The 21,082-nt window shown below is 44.3% G+C and overlaps 1 protein-coding gene across 4 annotated transcripts; it reads left to right on the top strand.

Annotated features, from left to right (window-relative positions):
- Window positions 1-1,872: 1,872 nt before the first annotated feature.
- Window positions 1,873-11,982, top strand: TMEM100 (transmembrane protein 100). 4 transcript variants are annotated; one of them, XM_090060507.1, is made up of 3 exons: window positions 1,873-2,104; window positions 5,201-5,390; window positions 10,728-11,982. In XM_090060507.1, exon 3 carries the CDS (start codon window positions 10,791-10,793, stop codon window positions 11,193-11,195), a length of 405 nt encoding a protein of 134 aa, XP_089916633.1. In that variant the 5' UTR covers window positions 1,873-2,104; window positions 5,201-5,390; window positions 10,728-10,790; the 3' UTR covers window positions 11,196-11,982. The 4 variants fall into 4 exon arrangements, with proteins under 4 accessions (XP_089916633.1, XP_089916630.1, XP_089916632.1 ...); XM_090060504.1 differs by having other exon boundaries at window positions 1,881-2,104; window positions 10,725-11,982; XM_090060506.1 differs by lacking the exon at window positions 1,873-2,104 and adding an exon at window positions 2,139-2,505 and having other exon boundaries at window positions 10,725-11,982.
- The last annotated feature ends 9,100 nt before the right edge of the window (window positions 11,983-21,082 follow it).

Below are 21,082 nucleotides of genomic sequence, written 5' to 3'. Positions count from 1 at the left end.
TGTTTGTGAGGGAGGGTTAAAAGAGCTTTGCTTGTTTAGTTTAGCAGAACAAAAGCTGAGATGGGATGTGTTTGCTCTCCATAAATACGTCACAAGAGTAACACCAGAGAGGGAGCAGAGCTATTTAAGCTGTGGGTCAGTACTGGCACAAGAACAGATTGGTGTAAACTGCCCATGCAGGAAATCAGAAAGTGTTGAACCATCCAAGGAGTGAGGTTCTCCTAGGGCCATCTGATGGAAATGAAGAGTCCTAACAGCTTTTAAGATCAAGCCCAATCAATTTATGAAAGGGATCATATAACAGGATTGCCTGTGGTAGCTGGGGCCTGGGCTCAATGACTCGGGATGCCCTTCCAGTCTATGTGCTAAGCCTGTTTTGTGGGCTAGATGAAAGGATTTGGGAACACGGACACAGGAGGGGGTGGGAGAGGAAGACTGAAAATCGAACCTTCTTGTACAAAGCGGTGGCAGTCTGCCAGAGCCCCTCTCACTGACTCTGGATGAGGCAGAGCCCATGACAGGATAACTCAGGGGTCTTCTCTACCAGGAAAAAGTTAGCACTGGACAAAGGGAGAAATCCTGGCCCCACTGAAATTTGCAGCAAAGCTTCCATTAACTTCACGGGGCCCAGATCTCATACTCCGAAAGAGGAGTCAAAAGGACATGTACATCTTCAGAGTCATAGGGTAGCTGATTAAATACAGCTGCTGCCTTGCTCGTCTATCAGTCATTGATAAAACAGTGCCTTTTAAATATAAGCTGTGGGTAAACTTAACCACAAAAATCAAAACATTTCCTTCCCCAGCCTTTCAAGGCAAACCTTTCTGTTTTCACCCGAGGTAAACAAAGAAAGCCACAATATAAAAAAACAAAACAAAAACCCCTCTAAAGACTTGGCATTACATCTAATTAATAGATTAAAGTACAGAAATGCTTTTAACATGTTTTTTTAATTGGCAATGATAAATGCACTTGAACTTTGTTGCTCTGGTAATGTGTTTCTAAATAGTGTACAAGTTACATTCCTTCTCGTCAGAAGCCCCTTTGGATTTCAAGGAGTATTGTGCTTTGGCCAGACCCTTAGGCACTGCTATGTTTAAAATCAGACTTAGGCACCATCCTGCAATGGTTTCAATTTTAGCAGACCCTCTGAAACCCCCTCAAGTGAGTGGGGCTCAGCTGGGCACAGAGGGCACCCTGCAAGTACCCGTCACCGCATCTCACTTAAACTTTGTAGGAGGATGGGTGCAAGGAGAAGGCAAGCGTCTTGTCTGTGCTAGGGCCTAGATCTGGTGGCTTTCTGGACCTGCTGTAAAAGGCACCCATTTTTCTATCTGCCTTTGCAAATGGTGCCCATCACCATGGCATCTGATTGCTTCCCTGGCATGGGAGTGCACGAGACATCAGCAGGGTGCTTAGTGCTTCAGAGAGGATGGATGAGAGTAATCTGGAATCTGTGAAGCTGTATAATTAATGTCCAGCACCCAGCACCGTGGACTTAGGGTTGCTAACTCTGTTTGAGTCTGTTCTGGGAGGTTTCAGCACATAATTGATTATGGTGCATAGACTTTACGTGGGGAAGGCAAATGCACATGGCTGTTAAAACCCACTGGACTCCTGTATAAATCGGATTCAACATTCAATAGGCATTTTAACGAATGCCCAGTCATGGATCTCAGAAGTCTCCTGGAGACGTAGGTCTAATCCCCCAAGGCTCCGGGGCAATCCTGCAGGGCCGGGGGCTGGGGGCAGGAATCATGCAAATGAACGAAAGCAGCGCTTTAAATCAAAAATAGAAACGCAAAGCAACGAACCAAAGCAAAAAAACCAAAATCACGAAGGAATCCAAAACAGCAATGCAAACCAAAAAAAAATAAAAACCAATCAGGACGGCTGTTTTCTTGCAAGCATATCTGCGCTCCTGTCTGGCCACAGTCAGCTGGCCGGGGCAGGAAGAGCGGAGATTGCTCGAGCTGAATTTTCTCCGGTCCCTAAATGGGCTGCGAAGCTCCCCGAGCACTTTGCGCACAGTCCCTTGCCCGCGAGCGCATCCCCTCCCGCGCCGCGCGAGCGGCCGCTCAGTTCCGCGCCGGCCGGGGCCGAGGTAGGTGCGCGCCGCGGAGCAGCGCTTTGTGCTCTCATCCGAGCTGGTTATTTTTCTTGGCTCTCTCGCAGCGGCTGGGCAGCGAAGTTTTCAGAGGCGCTGGCTCTGCCAGCCATGTGCCGGGAGATGAATGAGAGCAGCCCTTCGCTGCGGGGAGGGCTGGAGGGATTTGATTCCTGCCTTTTTCTTTGTTGCTGAAGCAAATTCAGTGGCTGGCAGGGCTGTGTGGGGAGGCTGCTTTTCACGGGGAGCTGTGGGCTGCTCCGAGTCGCATAGGTACAAGGACTCCTTTCTCTTCCCTTCCCTCTTCGCTGGGCAAAACTATCCTAAAAGTTGTAGGGGTTTCTAAGGGATTCCTGGTAGCGAAGCCCAATGGACTTGAATAATGCTAAACTTTTGTGGTAAGTGGGGTTTTTTTTGTTTTTTTTTTAAGTGTTTCACCCCCTTGTATAAGAGGGAATTTGCAGAGGATTTTGTAGGTTTGGGTGAAGCAAAGGAACAAAGTAAGACGCCTCCAGACTGTAAAACTGGAGCCCTGGAGCCCTTTCGTGCCATGCCGAAAGAAGCTTCTACCTCCAGGCAGAATCTGGCATGAATGGCATAAATCTCTTTCCATGAGAGGGAAGCAGACGTGCGGTCCGATATTTTCCTTAATTTTGAGCTCTGATGTATTGTACAAGTTCCCAGTGAGGACAGCCCCGTTCGTTTGAGAGTCTGCTCCGTCTTGCCTACTCACAGAGGGTCTGGCAAGTGTAAACCTGGTCTCGACTGCTCTTCCCCATTATTTAATATTTGATTATGGACATGGCAAACGTCGTGTTATCGTACCCTAGGCGTGCGTGGGGTTTTGCAAGCCCACTCGAGAGCAAGATCTCCTGAAGAGTTTTCTAAACTGTACTGAGTTGTTTTCCCCCCTCAATCCGGATTATAGCTGCAAAATGAGAAGGTGTGATTTCCTTGAATGTCGGCTTTGCCATTCTTCCATGTAGAAGTGTACTGAAGCACACATGCTCACGTAGTCTGCAGGCGTGTAACACACTCCTCTGCTACCTCTTTTAGCCAAGGATAGATCGTTCAGCCTTGCTGACATGAGCAGTCATCTCTGTTTCAGTGAGACCGCAGGCTACAGGATCAGGGTTTCTGGTTGCCCACTAAACCCCAGATGAGCGCTGGCATTATTTTGACACAGTGTCTAATTCTCCATTGCCTTGCTTTTTATGTAGCACTCTTTTGCAAAGCGAGTGTAAAACGCAACAGTTATGATTTGCTGGCATTTTGCACTGCGGAAATTTGAATGCAAAAGGACCATGCAAGGTGCAGCACAATGGAGATTCAAGCCTGGGACCTGTATGCGAAAAAACCCCCCTTAATTGTCTTCCACCGATATTGAATAAAAAACCAAAAAAGGTGCAGGGATTGCAGCTAGTTATGTACTCCACCAGCTCTTTGCACTCACCCAGAGGTGTCTGGTACTTAATCTGGCCCCTGAGAGAGCAATACATGGAAATCCCTCACATTAAACATGAAGTTTAATATTATTTTAAATTTTCATTTGTCTCAGCTTTGCAGCTTCATTTGATTAAAAGGAAATGAAGGTTGCTTTGTCAATCAGGTTTGTTGACTAAAAAATGTATTTAGCTCCCTCTCTCCCCCTCCACTAATTATATAAGCTGTAATATATTCAAGAGCAAATAAAACAGAATGGCACATCTGGTTCTAGATGTGGTGCCAGCCTGGAGCTTTCCTGAACACAGACATCCTAAGGAGAGGTTTTCAAACCAATGTTATCATTCCTTTAAAGCGAGTAAGGCTGATTGCAAGATTTCTATTAAAGAAACTATCTTCTGTATCCTTGGATGTAGGATAGAATTGCACTTCTTTTTCCTGCAACACGATTGCGCTGTAAATTAGATATATTTTTCCCAGTGGAGATGTTAACGAAGTCCAGCTGGTAACTTCATTAGATAGGAGGCACAACAACATATTTAAGAGGATAAGAAAGCAGATCTCCTTATGATTAGCTTATGTCAAACATCAGCCAAATGGATTTTAGATATGTTACAACCTTTATTACCTTAAGTTTCTAAAGAACAGTGTGGGCTGAGCAAATGCATACTTGTGTTTGTGGGAAGCTTGCACAGTCAAGGAAACAGTAAGTTCAGTTTAGTATTGCACGTATTTAGTCTCACCTCCCAGATGGAAGCCTCTGATGTAGTGTTAAATCACACACATATAGTAAAGGAAGGTCGAATAAGCTTAGCAACATAAATCTTTGCTGGTTCATAAGTTTAACCCAGCTGCATCCTCAGAATTGTCCTACTGCACCGGCCCAGCCTTGATTAAATCCTGACTTAGGTTTAGGCCTGCTAAAAAAATCTTGTTTTTGTTGGGGGGTTTTTTCTTTTAAATAACTCAAAAAACAAAAAGAGAAAACAGTATTAAATGCCATACAAAAGTGTTCATTGGAGTGGGACACTGAATTTGGTTCATCTGTGTAAAAGAGGTGTTCCGATATAATAATACCTCACTTCTGATGCATTAGTAATTTCCAGGTGCCTCGCACAGGGAGAACTGCACTGCACATATGGAAAACAAATGCAGAGAGCTGGTGGGACTTGCCTGACATTACTCAGCAGGCCAGTGACAGCTGAGAATCAGTGTCAGGTCTCCTCTGTCCCAGTCCCATGTTCTGTTGTGTAGACGACTTTGACTCATGCTGCGAGAGTACCCCTGGGTTTGCTGAACTAGGGCTCTGTTACCCGGAGCAGTCAAAACCAGGTAAGTTAGATTCTGCTGCATTGCGAAGTTCCACGTCCAAATCCTCTCCTCTCCAGGCCTTTCAGTAGGGGGGCTCTAAATGGGCAAGGATGTCCTGGGTCCAGACACCTGGCAGCGAGAGTGTCCTATCAGGAGAGGAAAGGCTCGCACAAGTTCAAAAGTGGTCAAGAAAGCAAGCACCGATACGGAGGGCCAGGGAGGTAGAAACTCTCCTACTCTATTCACTCTGGAGCAGGAATCCTTATGCAGCTGAGACCAATTTTCATGAAGATGCTTTGTTGTTAAGGAGCCAAATTTACCCAAATTCCTTTCTTACAGAACCTCCACGCTAGAACGGTGTCACCTCCATTTCTTCATCCAAGCAACAACTGACACTTCAAAGGCTGGAGCTGCCTGAGTTGCTGCCTGACTTTCCTCTAGTTGACCAAGGAGACGTTTTAAACATATACTTCCCTCTACCCAGTTACCGAGCCAAGTGACTTGTTATGATGGATCTCACATGGACATGGTAGGTGCATATGCAGAACTTTTCAGTAAATCTCATTTTACTCTTAGCTATAGGTGCTGTGTATTCAGAGGAAAAGCATTTCTTACAGCTTTATCTATTACAATCGCCACTAAAACACTCTGCCCTTTTAAGTGAAAACAGCCACTTAGGAAAGTCCTCTCAAAGCAAAGACTTTCCTATTCACAAGGAGTAAACTGATGGTCCCGTTAGTCTTGCTAGAGTATCATGAGTAGAGTTTCCTGCTCTAAAACCCCAAGCTGGTGTCAGTCAGCCCTGGTATTACTCTGCTGCATGAAAGTACAAAGGCTGAGGATCTGGCCATGTACTTTCCAGGGATGCATACACTGAACACACACGTGCTTTCAATAGTCTCTGTTTATTTGACTTAGCTGAGTTTATTTGTTTAAAATGACCATTTGCCCACTTATATCCTGCTGTAGACAAATATGCTGCCCCTCTGAAGTCTGTGGGAGTTTTGCCATTGGCTATGGAGTCAGGTTCTATCTGGGGGTGACCTTTGATATACTGTAGGCTTGTTTGTGCTTTGTTATTCTGAACATGAATATGTCTCTTCTGACATTGTCAAGCCCCATGTGAAGCACCCATGTGATGTGCTGCTTAAAAAGAAGACTTATATGGGACCAGAATGGAAGCAGAAGAGCCCAGATTCTTATAACGGGCAGGAATAGACCAGTAAAGGAAATGCATATTAAATGCTTTTAAAATGAACAAGTACGTTACAGGCTTGATCCGAAGTGCCTTCAAGTCACTGGGAGATTTCCTACTCTTCTGTGGGCTTTGGCTAAATTCCCAGCTGTTATGGTGCACCTGGTAAAAAATAAACACTTCAACATTACATTGGGAAGTCATTTCACTTTTAAAAAACATGCTGAGAACATCTAAGGCAGAAGTTGTGTTCAGTAAAATTAAAGGTTCTGGTACAGTGACTAGAGCTGAAAGATGGGATGATGAGACAAACTCCCCCTGCCCTGCACCTTTGCAGTGGCTTCCAGGAGTATGAAGTGGGTACACCGTGGCACCTTTGTGGTTCAGAAGTTTCACAACTTTTTGTCCATTCACATCACTGCAAGAAGGGCAGAGCAATGGAGAATCAGGTCCCACTCCCAGTCAAAAAAAGATATAGCATTGGTCTTCTAGCCCTACCCGCAGTTCTCCTGGCTTCTTTCAACAGTAGCAGGTGTTAAAACATGGTTTAAAGTTCTAAGAACAGAGCAACAATATCTAGAGCGTCTCCAGAGGTGGTTGATGAACAGCATCTATGGCAATGGTGTACCTACAATGCTGTTGTCTTTTATTATCTAAGAGTGGACTCCTGTGCCTTCCTCTGAACAAACCAAATGTCTTCCAACTCCTGTTGTTGTCAGCGGGAATTGAAGGAGCTTTGTATTTCCAGGAGTTGCTAAGTACCATGGGGGATCAAGCATGCTGCATAACAACAATATGTGGCAGTGTAAATGGTTATTCCCAACGCTTTATTGTAAGGCTCTTCAAGGCTGGCCAAGGCAGAACCTCCATCCTTTCCCCCCCCCTGGGATTAAGAAAATTTCTGACCAAGCTCTTCACAGTTCTTCCATGTAATCCCATGTGTAACCTGGTGTGCAGGTAGCATCTCTCAAAAGTCTTTAAGAGAACACAGGAAGTCGTATAGTCATACACGATATCCAGAGCCATAACAGAGTGCTCTCTATCATACCATTAGCGATGCTCTCCATCATACTGTTAGCGACAAGAGCATGAATGTAGAGGAAAGAGAAGCGGAATGAAAGGAGCAGACGGCTAAACCCCTAGTGACGCCTGCAAATGTATCTTGGGTATATATGTCCCCAAATATATATATTTTTCAAACCTTAAAGGAATAGCTGCAGCATAAAATTTACTCTTCTGTGAGTATTTGTAAATACGTATCTTGCATGAACCAAGTTCTTCTTCTCCTCTGCAAGAGCAGAGATTTTGCAGGGTCAATAGTAACATGCGGACATTTCTGTTATTTAGAGAGAGGAACACTAATTTCTCCATTCCTTGGCATTTGCCTGAGATTGGCAAAGGAGCTTAAATAAGTCAAGTGATCAGCTTTCACTTAACTCCCATGGGTTCCTTGGCAGCCCCAACTGCTGTCTAGTAAAACTCATCCTTACATGGTCAGTTGGATCCCAGTCCTGAAATAGTCTTCATGAAAACAGGTGCCTGTATATAGCCCCATGGATTTTAGTGGAACTCCACGGACCGTGAAGGGGTGAGTGAGCCACATTGTAATTGAAACAGGAGCGCATAAATAAAACCACAAAAAATGGCAGGGAAGAGACCCTAAGGACATATGTAGGTCCTGAAACCATTATTTCATTAAACTGTCTGGGTAGTGAGTTGATGTTCTCCCATTAAGGGCTGCTGGGCAGTTTAATAATATTAAACAGAGTTTTTAGAAGAGCCTATGACAGTTTGCATTTCACCTTAATCCCATAGGTCCTTTTAAAATAAATCCCAGCCCAGATGTATTGAAACCCCAGTAGGCAGATAAGGCAGGATTACAGAGGAGGCCAGCTCCATGCTGCATTTGCCTGTGGGGTATATAGAAACATCTAATCCAGACACCTTTTCCTAGATTGACTTGAAAGACTGTTCAGTTAGTATCAGCAGTAGATTACTGATGGGCTTCCTGGTGGCAATTCAGAGGTGTCAAAGAGGAGGGATTCTGGGAAGAGTTAGACGGGATTGAAATACAAGCAGCAATTTGTCTTTCTTGGCACTTCGGTTCTGCAGAGATAGGCACCTTATGAGCTGTTATTAATCATAATAGCTCTACATTAATCCTCACTACTTCACTACGGATTGGAGCCCTTCAGCACTGGGCAAACCAGAAACAAGGAAGAGAGTTCCTGTTCACAGGCTAGGACTTGTAATGGGACCTGAGAGAATTGAATGCCCGATTTCCATTGTAACGAAATGGGATTTGGAAGCCTGAGTCCCATTGCATTTTTCAGAAAACCCAGATACAATATGTATGAACTTGCTAATATTCCCATGCAAGTTTAACTTTACTGTGGGTGCATCTGTATAAAATGTCTTAATGCACAGTGGACTGTTCTACTGTGCATCAATATGTCACAGCAAAAACCATGCTACTGCACAGTAGAATTAGTCTACTGTGCATTAAGTGTCACAAAACACATTCGCTTTTGCTACTGTGCGTTAGCACAGCTAGTGCATCCTTATCTAGTACCTCATCTTACAAATACTAAACTTAATACACAGTAGCAAAGGCACATTGATAAATATGTAGACATGCTCTCTGAGTAGTCTACAGTGGGAAAGCCTAGGATAAGTAGATCTATAAACTAGGAATAATGGGTGATTGTCCAAATAAAAAAAAAGTTAAAATACCAAGTGAGATTTTTCATCTCCAAATCAACAGCTTCAAATTTAGCTTCTAAAAGAAGACTGAAAATTGAAATTGGTATAAAGAACATTAAAGATGCATGAGTTTTTGGTCAAACCTTTGTATTTATTTACGCTGTGGATATTTTCAAGCTGAGGTTACTTGGGGATGTGTTTAAAATTAATGGGGATTGATATCTAGGTTCCCTGTGCAGGTTTGAAAGTTTCAGCCTTGATGCCTCAGGGCTAGATTCTGCCTCCAATGAGCATGTTCTTGCTTCATGGGGGGAGAAGAAGGCCTATCAATTAGAGCACTTTGCCACAAATGCAAGTCACTTTTGCCAGCGTCCAAGTAGTTTTCAGAAAGGGAAGGGGGAAAGGAAGTGGAGGGAGTTCTGTTTGGGGGTTTTCAGCCCCAGCTGGAGGTTGGGGGCAGGTGTATTGGAGTCTCCCCCCCACTCTGAGGTGGGGTCCCCAATTCACCCATCCCACCCTTCAGCGCTGGCTGGGGCACCCCTAGAAGAGCTCCCTTTGCACCCTCCCATTCTGAACTGGGAGGGAGGAGGGGCTGGTACTAGGGGGAATCAACTGCAGGCTGCAGCCAGCAGCTAGGTACCCCTTCCCCCTGGAACCAACCGCGAACTTCTGTTTGGTCCGGGGGGTTGTTGTAACCCAGAACGCATCCTGAAAAGTGTTCACAGGTACAGCAGGGAGCTGCAGTTCTGTCTGCTCTCCTTAGTCTCCCTGTGCTTCTCTGCCCAGTAAAACCTCAGTGAAGCGCTGTCCTACGTCCCAGGCATGCTGACAATAACTACATTAAAACCAGAGAGGCCACCTGAGAGAAGCACTACCACTCTGAACTGATTTCATGTCCAGTGGGTACGTGAGGTCTAGTTGGCTCTGAGCATCGGGGCTTGAAGCCAACATTTCTTGTGCTCACAGCAACCTGTTGTCAAAGAAGCTGTGATCAGAAGTGATTTTTTCAGCCAATGTACATGTCACCTCCCAAGAGACATGTGTGTTACATGCAGTTATGCAAGCTTCAATGCTCAGTGTTATGAAACTGCAGATAAATACTTGGTATTGCTCAGTTGGTATATTCCCTGGTGACATCTGCTCATCTGGATGGTGATATGCTATTTATTATGTACTAGGAGAGAACAAAGACCTGGAAGAAAACTGTGTGGAAAAAAAAAAAAGCATGTGAAATCTCATGGTTTATAAAGCCTTTCTAAATATCGCACAGGTCAGACTGTAAAGAGCTCCCTGGATTTTGTAACCACACTTCCCTATTTATTAAATACAGTTAATTATAAATAATTGGATGACAAAAAACATTGGAACATCAAGTTGTTGTTTTACTATTTGCTATTTTGTATTTTAATTTTAAAAGAAAACTAGATGCTGCCTTTATTTTGGGTGAGATTCATTCAACTTTTCCTCTTCATTAGAAACACTAGATCTACCAGAGTTTAAATAGATGCTTTGCTCTACATAGGCAGGTCACTAGTCCATTGGATTACCACAAACTGTATGCTAAGTACATGCTTAAATCTTTGCAGGACTTGGGTCTAAATATGATTAGTACAGGTGAGCACTGTAGCAATGCCAATATATTAAAATACGGCTGTATCCTTCTACACCTTTTTTACTGTGGCATGCAAGCAAAACCAGAGTGTTTTCGTAGCTCTGCGAGTCAGGGTCTGTGCAAATGTGTACATAAACTTAACATCAAGCATAAGCCCATGAAAATCGATTCTAAATCACAGCAATAAGCAGGGTGATGTGTGTGTTTAAAACTAAGGCCAAGGATGAATCTTTGCCAGGTAAGAACCTGTGTTTGCACAATACCTAATCCTGTGTATGTGTAAGCCTGACTGGGACATCGTTAATTAATCATTAACTACTTGTCACTTGAATACATGCATCTTCTTTCCACAGCAGAAGGCCTTTTCAGCAGAACTTGGCCTAGACTAAGAGCTCACTAAGGAAGACAAGAAGTGGAAGATGACAAACGAGCCCATTAAAGAGCTGCTGGGAGCTCCCAAGTACCCTGAACCCATCACAATGGAGAAGAGCAATAACAATGAATGCGTGGTAACCACGATCCCCTTGGTCAGCGAATGCCAGCTGACAGCAGCGACGGGAGGGGCAGAGCTCTCTTGCTACCGTTGCACTATCCCCTTTGGGGTGGTTATCCTTATAGCAGGGGTGGTGGTCACCGCCGTGGCATACAGCTTCAATTCCCATGGATCCGTCATCTCGGTGTTTGGACTGGTCCTTTTGTCCTCAGGACTGCTTCTCCTGGCTTCTAGCGCCGTGTGCTGGAAAGTCAGGCAAAGAAATAAGAAAGCAAAGAGACGGGAGAGTCAAACGGCACTTGTGGCGAATCAGAGAACCTTGTTCGGTTAAAGACGACCAGGAAAATCCCGGAGAGGAGAGATCTCTTGTGTGTCTGTCTGACTATTTATTCATGAGTTGGTCTGAGGGATTATTCTTCACAATGGAAATAGATGGGATGGATTGAGAGAGAGACTCTAGGAGCATCTCTGGAATTGGTGGTTGATATGACTGAATGATATTTTTTGCCAAGACAGGGAAAGAAAAAAATTCTCTTCTCCACCCCCTCCACCCCCCAACCAATTCATGGAAAATGATTTCATCGTAACGGCAGTCCAGAGCTGTAGTCAGCGCTCTGAGGATAGGGGAGAAAGTGGAGCCCTGTGAAAATGAAGAAAACAATCTGAACTGACCTGATGGGACAAAACCTGCTTAAAAATAATGCATGCTTGTGAGGGGTGGACTGAGAGAGGACAGATTACCGTCGCACGTCTGGCCAGATTGCCTTTGATTTATATTGTTCCCTGAAACAACAAACAAGCAAACAAAAACTGTGATTGCTTCATAAACCGATTCTTGGATCTCGGGACATCTTTTGGGTTTGTTCCAGTGATTATATCTGTGGTACTTTTTTTTTCTCTTTTAAACAGACAGTAATATTAACTTGTTTTACTGTTGACTAGATGTAGGTAGCTATTCATAATATTTGTCCAACATAAATAACAAGGTATGAGTATAGCTTAAAAAAAGAAAGTGAGACTTCTTTTGTAAATTAAAGTGGTTGGATTTAGCACTTTTGAGGATTTTGATATAAAAAAGTTGTATATTTCATTAAAATAATAAACATTCAGTGCTGCTAGAGCTTTAGAAACTCTGGTATTGTTCATTGTCATCTGGACAATTTCAACTCCAATTCTTTTTACTTCACATATGGTGCTTTACGAGCTCCTTAGGATATTCCTTTATTGAGCAATAGCATTTTCAAATGCACAACTTGGCCAATCTGCGCTGCATGTTCAGACCATGTATTTGATTTGATGCCCTATTGTTTTCACATCCTTGTTAAATATTGATGTACTGGAGGACCGTTAAGGCAGACAGATGTTCAGTTGGATGTACAAGCCAACTGAGGTGGTAAATGATGAATGATTGATAGGATCATTCATAAGAATAACATCATTTGAGCATGAAGGTGACATCACTTGAGCAGATCATAATTATTTATCTGTTTAACAGCACAGTGCAAACATTTGCCATCGGTTGTATGTTAATGCCTACAAGTAGATATACTGGTGTTACTGGATCTGCACAGTACTGTGCCTCAGACTGTATGTCTAGTGGGACCCAGAATTTTTTTTTTAAGTATTCTTTTTCTAGTATCTTGAATTGCTGAAGAGTTGGAGGACGTTCGCAAAGAGGAAGTTTCTATTTCTGGAAGTTGTACAGACAAAACTTAGCAAATACGATAGACGAGATATGGCCTCATTTACCAAGGCACACTCTTCAAAATTGCACAGGGACACACAGTCAAGCTGACCTAAAGAGGACATGATGTAAGGATGAGCTGACGGTTTTTAAGAGTTGGGGCTTAGATACATTTTATTTTTAAATCCCTGCAAGGCCTGACCCTGTACTGAATTCAGCAGATTCAAAAACTCATTGGAAATCAATGGAAATGTTTGATTTGGAAGGGATTTGTATCAGACCCCTGTTGAAAGGTTGGGATGGGCAACATTGCAGAACTGAGCCAGCCTCCTGTGAACACAAAACGCATCTGAATTTTTTGTGATTATTTTTTCTCTTACTCCTTTTTTTGTCCAGCCCCATCAAATATGCCTGGAGATCAATTGATCTTAAAATGCTTGCGTAGCAAGCCCTTCTATTTCTGACTCCGTTAGCACGGTCACCTGTTGAGCCACCTAACTGAGCAAGTCTCGGCTTACTCAGTTAGTTGCCCTATGGAAGTAAACAGGCCAAGCTGCAGCCCACATGGTAATGGAGTTATTTGTTGGTGAAGGAGATAAAATCTAGTCCTTATTGTTTCCTTGGGGCACTTACAATTTATTCTGACCTACTTTTCCTTCTGACTTTTGTTCTGAATGTTTTGCCAGGACAAAGGGAAGAAAAATGAGTTTACAGTTAAAAAAAAAAAAATTATCTTAATCTCAACTGTTACAATATGTAAGAGCAGAGATATTTTCATGGATTAAGTGAGGTCCCAGTTTGTTTGCTGGCTCTACTGTGATTGACCTCTGCTCTCAGTTCTGTGACTTCCCTTTTATATTCATTGGCGTTCAACACCCGACGTTGGCAACGCTAGAACGTCCGATCTAGAACGTCAGTCCAAGTCAGGTGCTCTCAGTATCTTTGATCAATTAAACCTGGGATTAAGATCCCTGCTGAATTTCAACCTGAAGCATGTGGTTAAAATCAGATGGAAGGGAGTGGGGCATATGCCCGTGTTTCTCTGCAGGGTGCTATCCAACGCCACTTTCCATTGGCTGCCGTGAGAAGTTGGGGGTGCGGATGGGGAAGCCATGCATGATGTGGCTGTGGGTTCACTTGAGCGAGCTGTATTTTCAGATCAGTGAAATGACTGGCTGTGGTCCCTGCAAAGTGCACAGTCAGCGCGGCAATCATAGTGATATCAGGTATCGGCATGCAGTGGCGTTGTACATTATGTGAGAAGCACTGTGGATTAACTTGTCATTTCGTATTAGGGGCTGAATGGTGCCTCTAAGCCACAACCTGGCACTGGGGCATAACAGAACCGCATCACCCCAGGGGAAAAGCCCTCTCTGCTGTCAAAAGTATATTCCAGCTGCATGCTGGGCAGAGTCTGGCCTTAAGAAAGTACATGCTATCTATGTGTGTTCGTCTAGTCTGAAAACCATCTCTAAATTGGCTTGCACTGATATTTTTATGTCCAGTATGCTTAAAGTTCTCCCAAATTCATTAAGTTCAGCCAGGGATCTGACAGTCAAGCTGGGTTCTTTCCTTTTCATGTAACATCTGCAGGAATAAAGATAGAGCATCAGTGCAAACAAACAGCTTTCAGCAGGTTTGCACAGAAATAATGGATGAGGGCTTGGTTGTGGATGCCCCGGAAGGAATAGGCTTGCAGTCCCAAAGCTGTGTTTGCTCTGCAGGGTGAGCAAGAGAGGAGAAGGAGCTGCAGATGTCTGACTGTGCAGTGAGCCGATCTTCCAGGGTAAGACCGTCTCATTTCTGTGCACTCATTTTTGAGGGCTTCCGGTCTTGACTGTTAAGAGAGAAAGCAAATCCTTGAAAATGGAGGAAACAGTGAATGAAAAACACTCCACACTGTTGACAAAATCTAATAAATGGGACTGTAATTGAAGACCATACATTTTTAACAAGGATCTGGAAGTAAAAGCCTGCTGCCAATCGTTATTTGGCAGCCTCCCTTTCAAAGTTAATAAATTGTTTTATGGTCAAATAATTTTTTAATCATTATTTATAGGGTAGGCAGCCTCTGCCTGCTGAGAAGTGGGAGCCTAAAACGTGGGTTTAACCCTCTTCCTACTGACACCCCATCTTTGCACAAGGGCTGAGCTGTATATACCTCTTTGAAGAGGTACAGCAAGGAGCATCCCACTGCAGGTTGCATGTGGGTCCTAGATTTATCAGGCCACCCTTCACTCATGACCAGACTTGGGGGGGGTCTTTTTTCCTCTGCCCTGCCTGGCTTGCACTCATAAAATCCATAACTTATCCCTGGACTTCTAAAGTGCACATTGTGTTTTAAATAGAGCAGGCTATACATATGGGAGGGGATGTTTAGAGGCAGTATTTGCGTTGCTACACTCCATGGTTACCAGACACTATAATAAAATCGCTTGCATCAGAGGAAAGCTGACAACACATTTTAGCACTCTCATAGCTCTAACTTATCATGGCAGGAAGCTTTCCTGCTGCTTGGAGAACATATTGCGTCACCAGAACATCTGACACTGGTATCTAGTGTCAATCACTTTGCTTAAGGTCATTAAAAAATATTAGGGTGTCCCCTTACCATGAAGTGCCTTTGCATGAGTGACAATTAACAGGAAATGCATAGCATGATAAATAATTGAACAGGTGGATTAAAGTAGTGGCTTCCCTGGGTAAAATGAGAAAAGTGACTGGTATCAACAAGGCTGGATGGCTTGACCAGAGGCACGGACAGAGTTGCTTAGTGGCTTTCCTTGCAAAACGGACATGGTTTTCGACCCTTTTTTGGCAGTGGACTTTTGTGAAGAGCAGCAGAGGGGATATCTGGCTCTCTGTAGAGCTGCAAGGTCCATCAGTGAGTTCAGTGATGCATCCAATGCAGTAGGTTTTGCTTAAGAAAGCTCAGGTCTCTCTGAACCACGGTAAGATGCCATCCCACTCTACCTTCTGCCCGGCTTCAAACTGTCACACACTAATGGCTCTCAGAGGTAATTTGTTAAGTCAGGAGTAGCTGCACCCAGTTACAGCCCTGGGTGTAGGGGAGCGGAGAGCCCAGACCTCTGTCTTCAGAAGACAAGTGTCTCCAACGCAGGGATTCTTCCTTTCAAGATGCTGGTATCCTAGCAAATGAATGCACGTGTGACATGCAGGGTCAGAAAGCAAATGAGGGTGCAAATCTAGCCTGTGGCCCAAGCCAGAGAAATGGCCATGCACGATGGAGCTTGCAAGGGGGGTGCATGGGGAATAAGCAAAGGAACCTCTGGGCCACAGGCTTTTACAAGGCAGAGCTTCCCTCTGCAATCGGTGCAGCAGGTCTCCATATTCTGCTCTATGTAGCTCCCACTGACATCCATGGGAGACCAGCACATGCAGATGAAGGACAGACCACTTGTGCCACCCTCTGGTTTGCTAACAACAGGGCAATTAGACCTAAGCCTTCTGGGAGGCCGTATGGACAGCATTTCAAACATCCAGCCTACTAGGTATAGTGCCTTTGATGTGCCCCAGTGCAAGTAGAGGAGAGGGGCAGATACCAAAGCAATGTTCCAGAAAAAAGAACTGGGGATAGAGAGGTCTATGCCACCTTAATAGTGTGAGAGTGATAGAGCTCCAGGTACAGAACTCACTAGGGCCCCAGGCTCCAGTTCATTATAAGGAGAAATGTAGCAGGTGCAATTATACTTACAATTAATTTTGGGTGTCTTGGTTTTGGGACAGCTGGAGTTTTTGGTATTTCACACGCGATATTCAAAATGAGTGTCCCCTTTTGGAATAGGTTGATTTTTTTTTTGTACATCCCTATGCTATTTTTCTATTCAGCTGTCTTATCCGGAGATAATGTTATTTACCTGCCACAAGTTGCAGTGCTTGGTACTTTTTAACACGTTGTAGAGTCCTTTGCAGAAGGGGCTAGAACAGTGATTTTCAATCGTTTTAGACTTGAGGCACCCCTCGATAGATTCAAGACACCCATAGCCATCCCTTGTAGAGGGGGTGCAAATCAGGGCAACTACCCCAGGCCCCATGCTTTTGGGGGGTCCATGGGCAGTGCCAAGGGCACCACCACTCCACGAAGCTGCTGCGCACCACCAACTTTGCACTTTGGCTGCTTGCTGCCCCCCTCCCCAGCATGCCCCACTCCAGCCACTTGCCCCCCACACAGGCTGATATGCCCCTGGCCCCACACACCCCTAGGGTCAGGTCTGAAAAGATCCCTCAGTAAACTGGGGGCACCCCTTGGAAAATGCTAACTCTTAGTCTATGCTCTTTTTTTACTATAGCAAATAGAGCAATTCTTCTATTGTAAAGAACTTAGAAAGACTACAACAGGCCAGCACATTTTTAACACTGTGGATTCGTATTTAAAAAACTCTAGGTTCATCTTGTGAGCTGTCTTTTCACATGCCAGGGCACTCTGGTTGAAAATCACTGTGCTAGAGAAACACAATTTTGTCACTGCTGTTGCTTTCATTTGACCGGAGAATACTGGTAGGACATTTGGTTAGAGCTAAACTCTTGCTACGATGCCAGAACTACCTTTAGTGACTCCCCAAACTAGTCAGCTGCAAACTCAGACCTCAGGCTCAGTCTGACAAAATCTGAGTTCAAAATTGCTCGTGAATTTAGCAAAACATGTAATTTGGATTTTCATGTCTCAGCCACACAGTCCTCGCAGCTTTGATTCAAACCCAGCAACTGCCTCTTGGTATTGTTCGTTAGAGTCCAAAACTCAACCTACGGCTCGCTGGGGGCCGTTTCAGAAAAATCAGAATTAATCTCCTGTTCAAACACGCCTGCCCTTCTGGTGTGAAAAAGCACTGAATGCAGCAGCTGGTACTTCAGTTCTGGGTGAAGCTGGGTGGGAACTGATGCAAATTTTATTGTCAGAAAGGCTTGGCTCTCCCTTCCTGAAAGCTCTGGCAGCGTTGCACAAGAAAAGTCTCCCTCACAAGGATAGCAAATTATCTAATAGGGGAATTGCACTGGTGCACCCGGCAAACATTACGGGGACCTTAAATAATAATTTAAAAACCTAAGTACAGGAAATTGTGTCTGTAACTACACCCTGTATTGCTATTGTACACAAAGCCCGTTATAGCTTGGGACAATATTTTAAAATAATAATCAGTTCAGTACGACAATGCTTAATATTTGTTCAAGTCAGAACGCCCAAATTATGATTCCCAGGCCACACAACAGTGGCTATGCTTCGTACGTGACTGTGGAGGGTTCGAAGTCTGTGATCTGTCGGAATAAATCAAAAAGAGGGGGGTTGATTTCACGGATGTATTCAATGAGTTACATTTTTCTGTCTTAGGAACTTGTCAGGCTGCTTTACCATCGGATCTGAGAACCTCACAATCCTTAATGTATCCGGTGTCCTTGTGAGAGAAGACACTACCGCTACCTGCGTCCCTCGGATCTGGCAGGAGCAATGCACGTACGTACGTGTACCGGTGGCTTCCCCGTGGCGAGCACTTTCTGCCACTAGACACAGCTTGGTAGAGGCTGTGCAGAGCCATTCCAAAAAAGAAAGGGAAAATGGTGTTCACAATAATTATTCTTCCAATATTTTTCCATTAGCCTGAAAGCTCTGCTGTCTGTATTTCAGATGTTTCTGAGTGCTAAAAACGGCATTATCCTATAGCTGATCATCTTTACCGGAGTAAAGGCATTTTTACTGCAATATCACTGCACCAGAGCTTTCTTGTATTCGCCAATAGACAATTCTATGGGTAAAACTATCCACACAGACCAGACTTCATGGACCAGACTGCACAGGCAGAGCAAGCTTCTAACTTTTCCTTGAATTTTCAGTTCTTACTTGTGTCTTTAATGTCTCTGCTAACACAACTGAGGATTGAATCCTGGGCACCTTCCTTGTGTGACGGACCCATTGATGCCCAGGTAAGCTGATTCATTCACCTTGGGCTTCCCTGCCAGCTGCTTGGCATTTCTAGGAAGTCAGTCGACATTTCGGTTTCACAAAGTGCCTCAATAACTCCTCTGCATTAAAAGCCAGAAACCCATGTGTGTGACATTAAACATATGGTTCTGTATGGACAGTAAAAAAAATACTGCACGCACACACAGAGGAGAGATCTGCCTCAGATGAAGTATCTTTCTAAGTCGTGTAGATCATCCAGCTGAAAGAAACAGAGTTTTGGACCGTAACGATGAGTTTGTATTATGTGTCGGGCCCCATCCTCAGCTGGCAATTGAATTGCAGTAAAATTACTGAGGCTTTGCTAGTAACCTCAGGCTAGGATCCAATTGTCATAGTTCAATCTTCCCCATTGCTACAGCCAGTCCAGCAAAACTGCATTTCATTTGCTACCACGATGTAATAATTGCTCTAGCCAGCAATTATTAATTATTCATTAATAATGAATTAATTATGGCATAGGATGGAGCTCTTTGGCACTCCCAGATTACGTCCCCCTGCTACGGTGAAACACACGTTGCCAAATTGCAGTTTAATCTCCAAAAACGGAGCCACTTTGTACCCTGAAACAGTTAACAGACTTTGGTGAAAAAGGCTATTAAAAAAAAAAAAAATCCAACAACTAGCACTTTTCTCAGCCATGTTCCCTTCAGTCTAAGGTCCCAAGTTTGTGAATAGAGTTAACAGCTTTCCTGGAAAACTGGCCCATGACATTATTTCTTTGTGAACTCCATCCACCTGTCATGTTAGGGGTTGGTACGACGCCAGAACAGGCAGGAAATAATAGGCAGCAGGATACTGGTGTGTGTCAATGGCCCTGACCCTCCCATTCCTGAACATGAGTAAGTTTCAAGCTTGCAAGGCGTCACAGCAGATCGGCTTCTGGGCCCACAGAAATGTATGGGTGGGATGCACAGCTATTAAAATAACATCCAGCCAGCCGGGTTGCAGAAACGTCACCACATGGGAAGAGATGGTGTCTCATTATCTCTGGCTGTTAACTCTACTGCAGCTCTTTGTTCTTTCCTTTGAGCTCTCGCAGCCGGGGAGTTATGCAATGGCTATTTGAAACAAGAACAAAATAATGGCATTGCAGGTCTGTTCGCTGAAATGATCTGAGAGAGGACACGAGACCCGCAGCTACCCGTTTCCATCGCCAATTCTCTAAAGAACTAGATCAATTGTGGGGGGGGGGAAAATAGCAACTTCAGCTCAGTTTCAGATTGATTTCCCTCTATTTTACAGCTGTTTGCAGAAGGATGAGGTGTCAAGTTGTTCATTTAAACTGGGCAAGTTGACTAAAACCTGAGCAGTGCCCCGGGAGAAGGGAAGTTATGCTGCAAGTGAGACGTAAAGGCTGGATTTGGGCTTTTAAGCTGCAGTTGGAGTGAAGTTCAGGAATGCTACCATAAAGGTTGGGTATTGCAGTGTGTGCGTCAGCTATCTTCCACAGCTAGCCAGCAGTCTTATTACATGCCTCTCACGAGCTGCATAGCACTACCCAAATTCCTCGACATAATTACATTTAAGACCTTACAGAAGATGGGTGGAAAGGACAAGAAGGCTACGTATGCCATCCTTCCCCTCCCGCACATAGATAACGTGTCTAGGTTCTCATAGGACAATGCGGTGAGCCCCGGAGCCCTGAGACCGCTTTCCTGGAGTTTGCAGCCCTCTTTTCTAAAGTAGCCACCGATTTTATGGGCCGCAGTTATTGGGTGCCTGATTCTTCAGGAGGTGTTGAATACCTGCCCTCCAAGCATTGAGCCCTTTTAAACAGCGTTTTATTTGGGCACCCAAAACTCCTGGCTGCTTCTTAACGTCTTGAGCTCTTAAGTTGAGTTCTTCCAGCTTGGAAAGAATGCGCTGGCCTGATTACATAGAGGGGCAAATAGCTAAGATATGTAACTAATAATCGAAATGCAAAATGCACGCCAGAAAAAGACTCTTTATTTCCGGGGCTGGTGGATGGGAGCCAGAATATGCGGTGGAATGGCATGCTGGGATTGCAGCTGCAAGGAAACTGTTTGTTTGTAAGCAAGCCCTCATCTTCCCCCTTTAGTCTGACTACTAAGAAAGGTCAGAACCAACGGACCTTATGTTGGCAAATCTCCCGTTCGCTTTAAGTAAGATGTGTGCCCAAATTCACCAAGGGGCAGTTATTTTTCCTGAGCTGCTAGGAAAATACTAGGCTTTGGCTTCCCGGTCCTGAAGCCACAAGGAATCGAACTTGGTGGAGTTTCGGGTTTGTAGTTTATGAAGTGCACCTTTTATTTTTCCATCTCTGGACAGGCATGACATTTCTGAGGTTGGACTAATTAGGTTCATAATGAAACCTCTGAGAGCTGGTCACGCGGTCAATGAACGGTATTTACTTCTTGGTCAAAAACAAATAGTGTTAGAAAACAGCACCAGAATGCAGAAGGCTCTTCAAGGGGAAAGAAAATGCAATTATTTGCTCATTTAAAAGATACCATTTTGTTGTTTTAAATCCTGGGGTGTCAAGCAGAAGACTGTACAACAAAGGTGTTCTGAGACCCTGGAGGGACAGAAGATATGT

The sequence above is a fragment of the Crocodylus siamensis genome, chromosome 8 (assembly GCF_052110815.1).
Source record: "Crocodylus siamensis isolate JL-2025a chromosome 8, ASM5211081v1, whole genome shotgun sequence".
Taxonomy (NCBI): domain Eukaryota; kingdom Metazoa; phylum Chordata; order Crocodylia; family Crocodylidae; genus Crocodylus; species Crocodylus siamensis.
The sequence above is the reverse complement of the archived record's forward strand: the minus strand, read 5'-3'. Positions and strand labels throughout refer to the sequence as shown.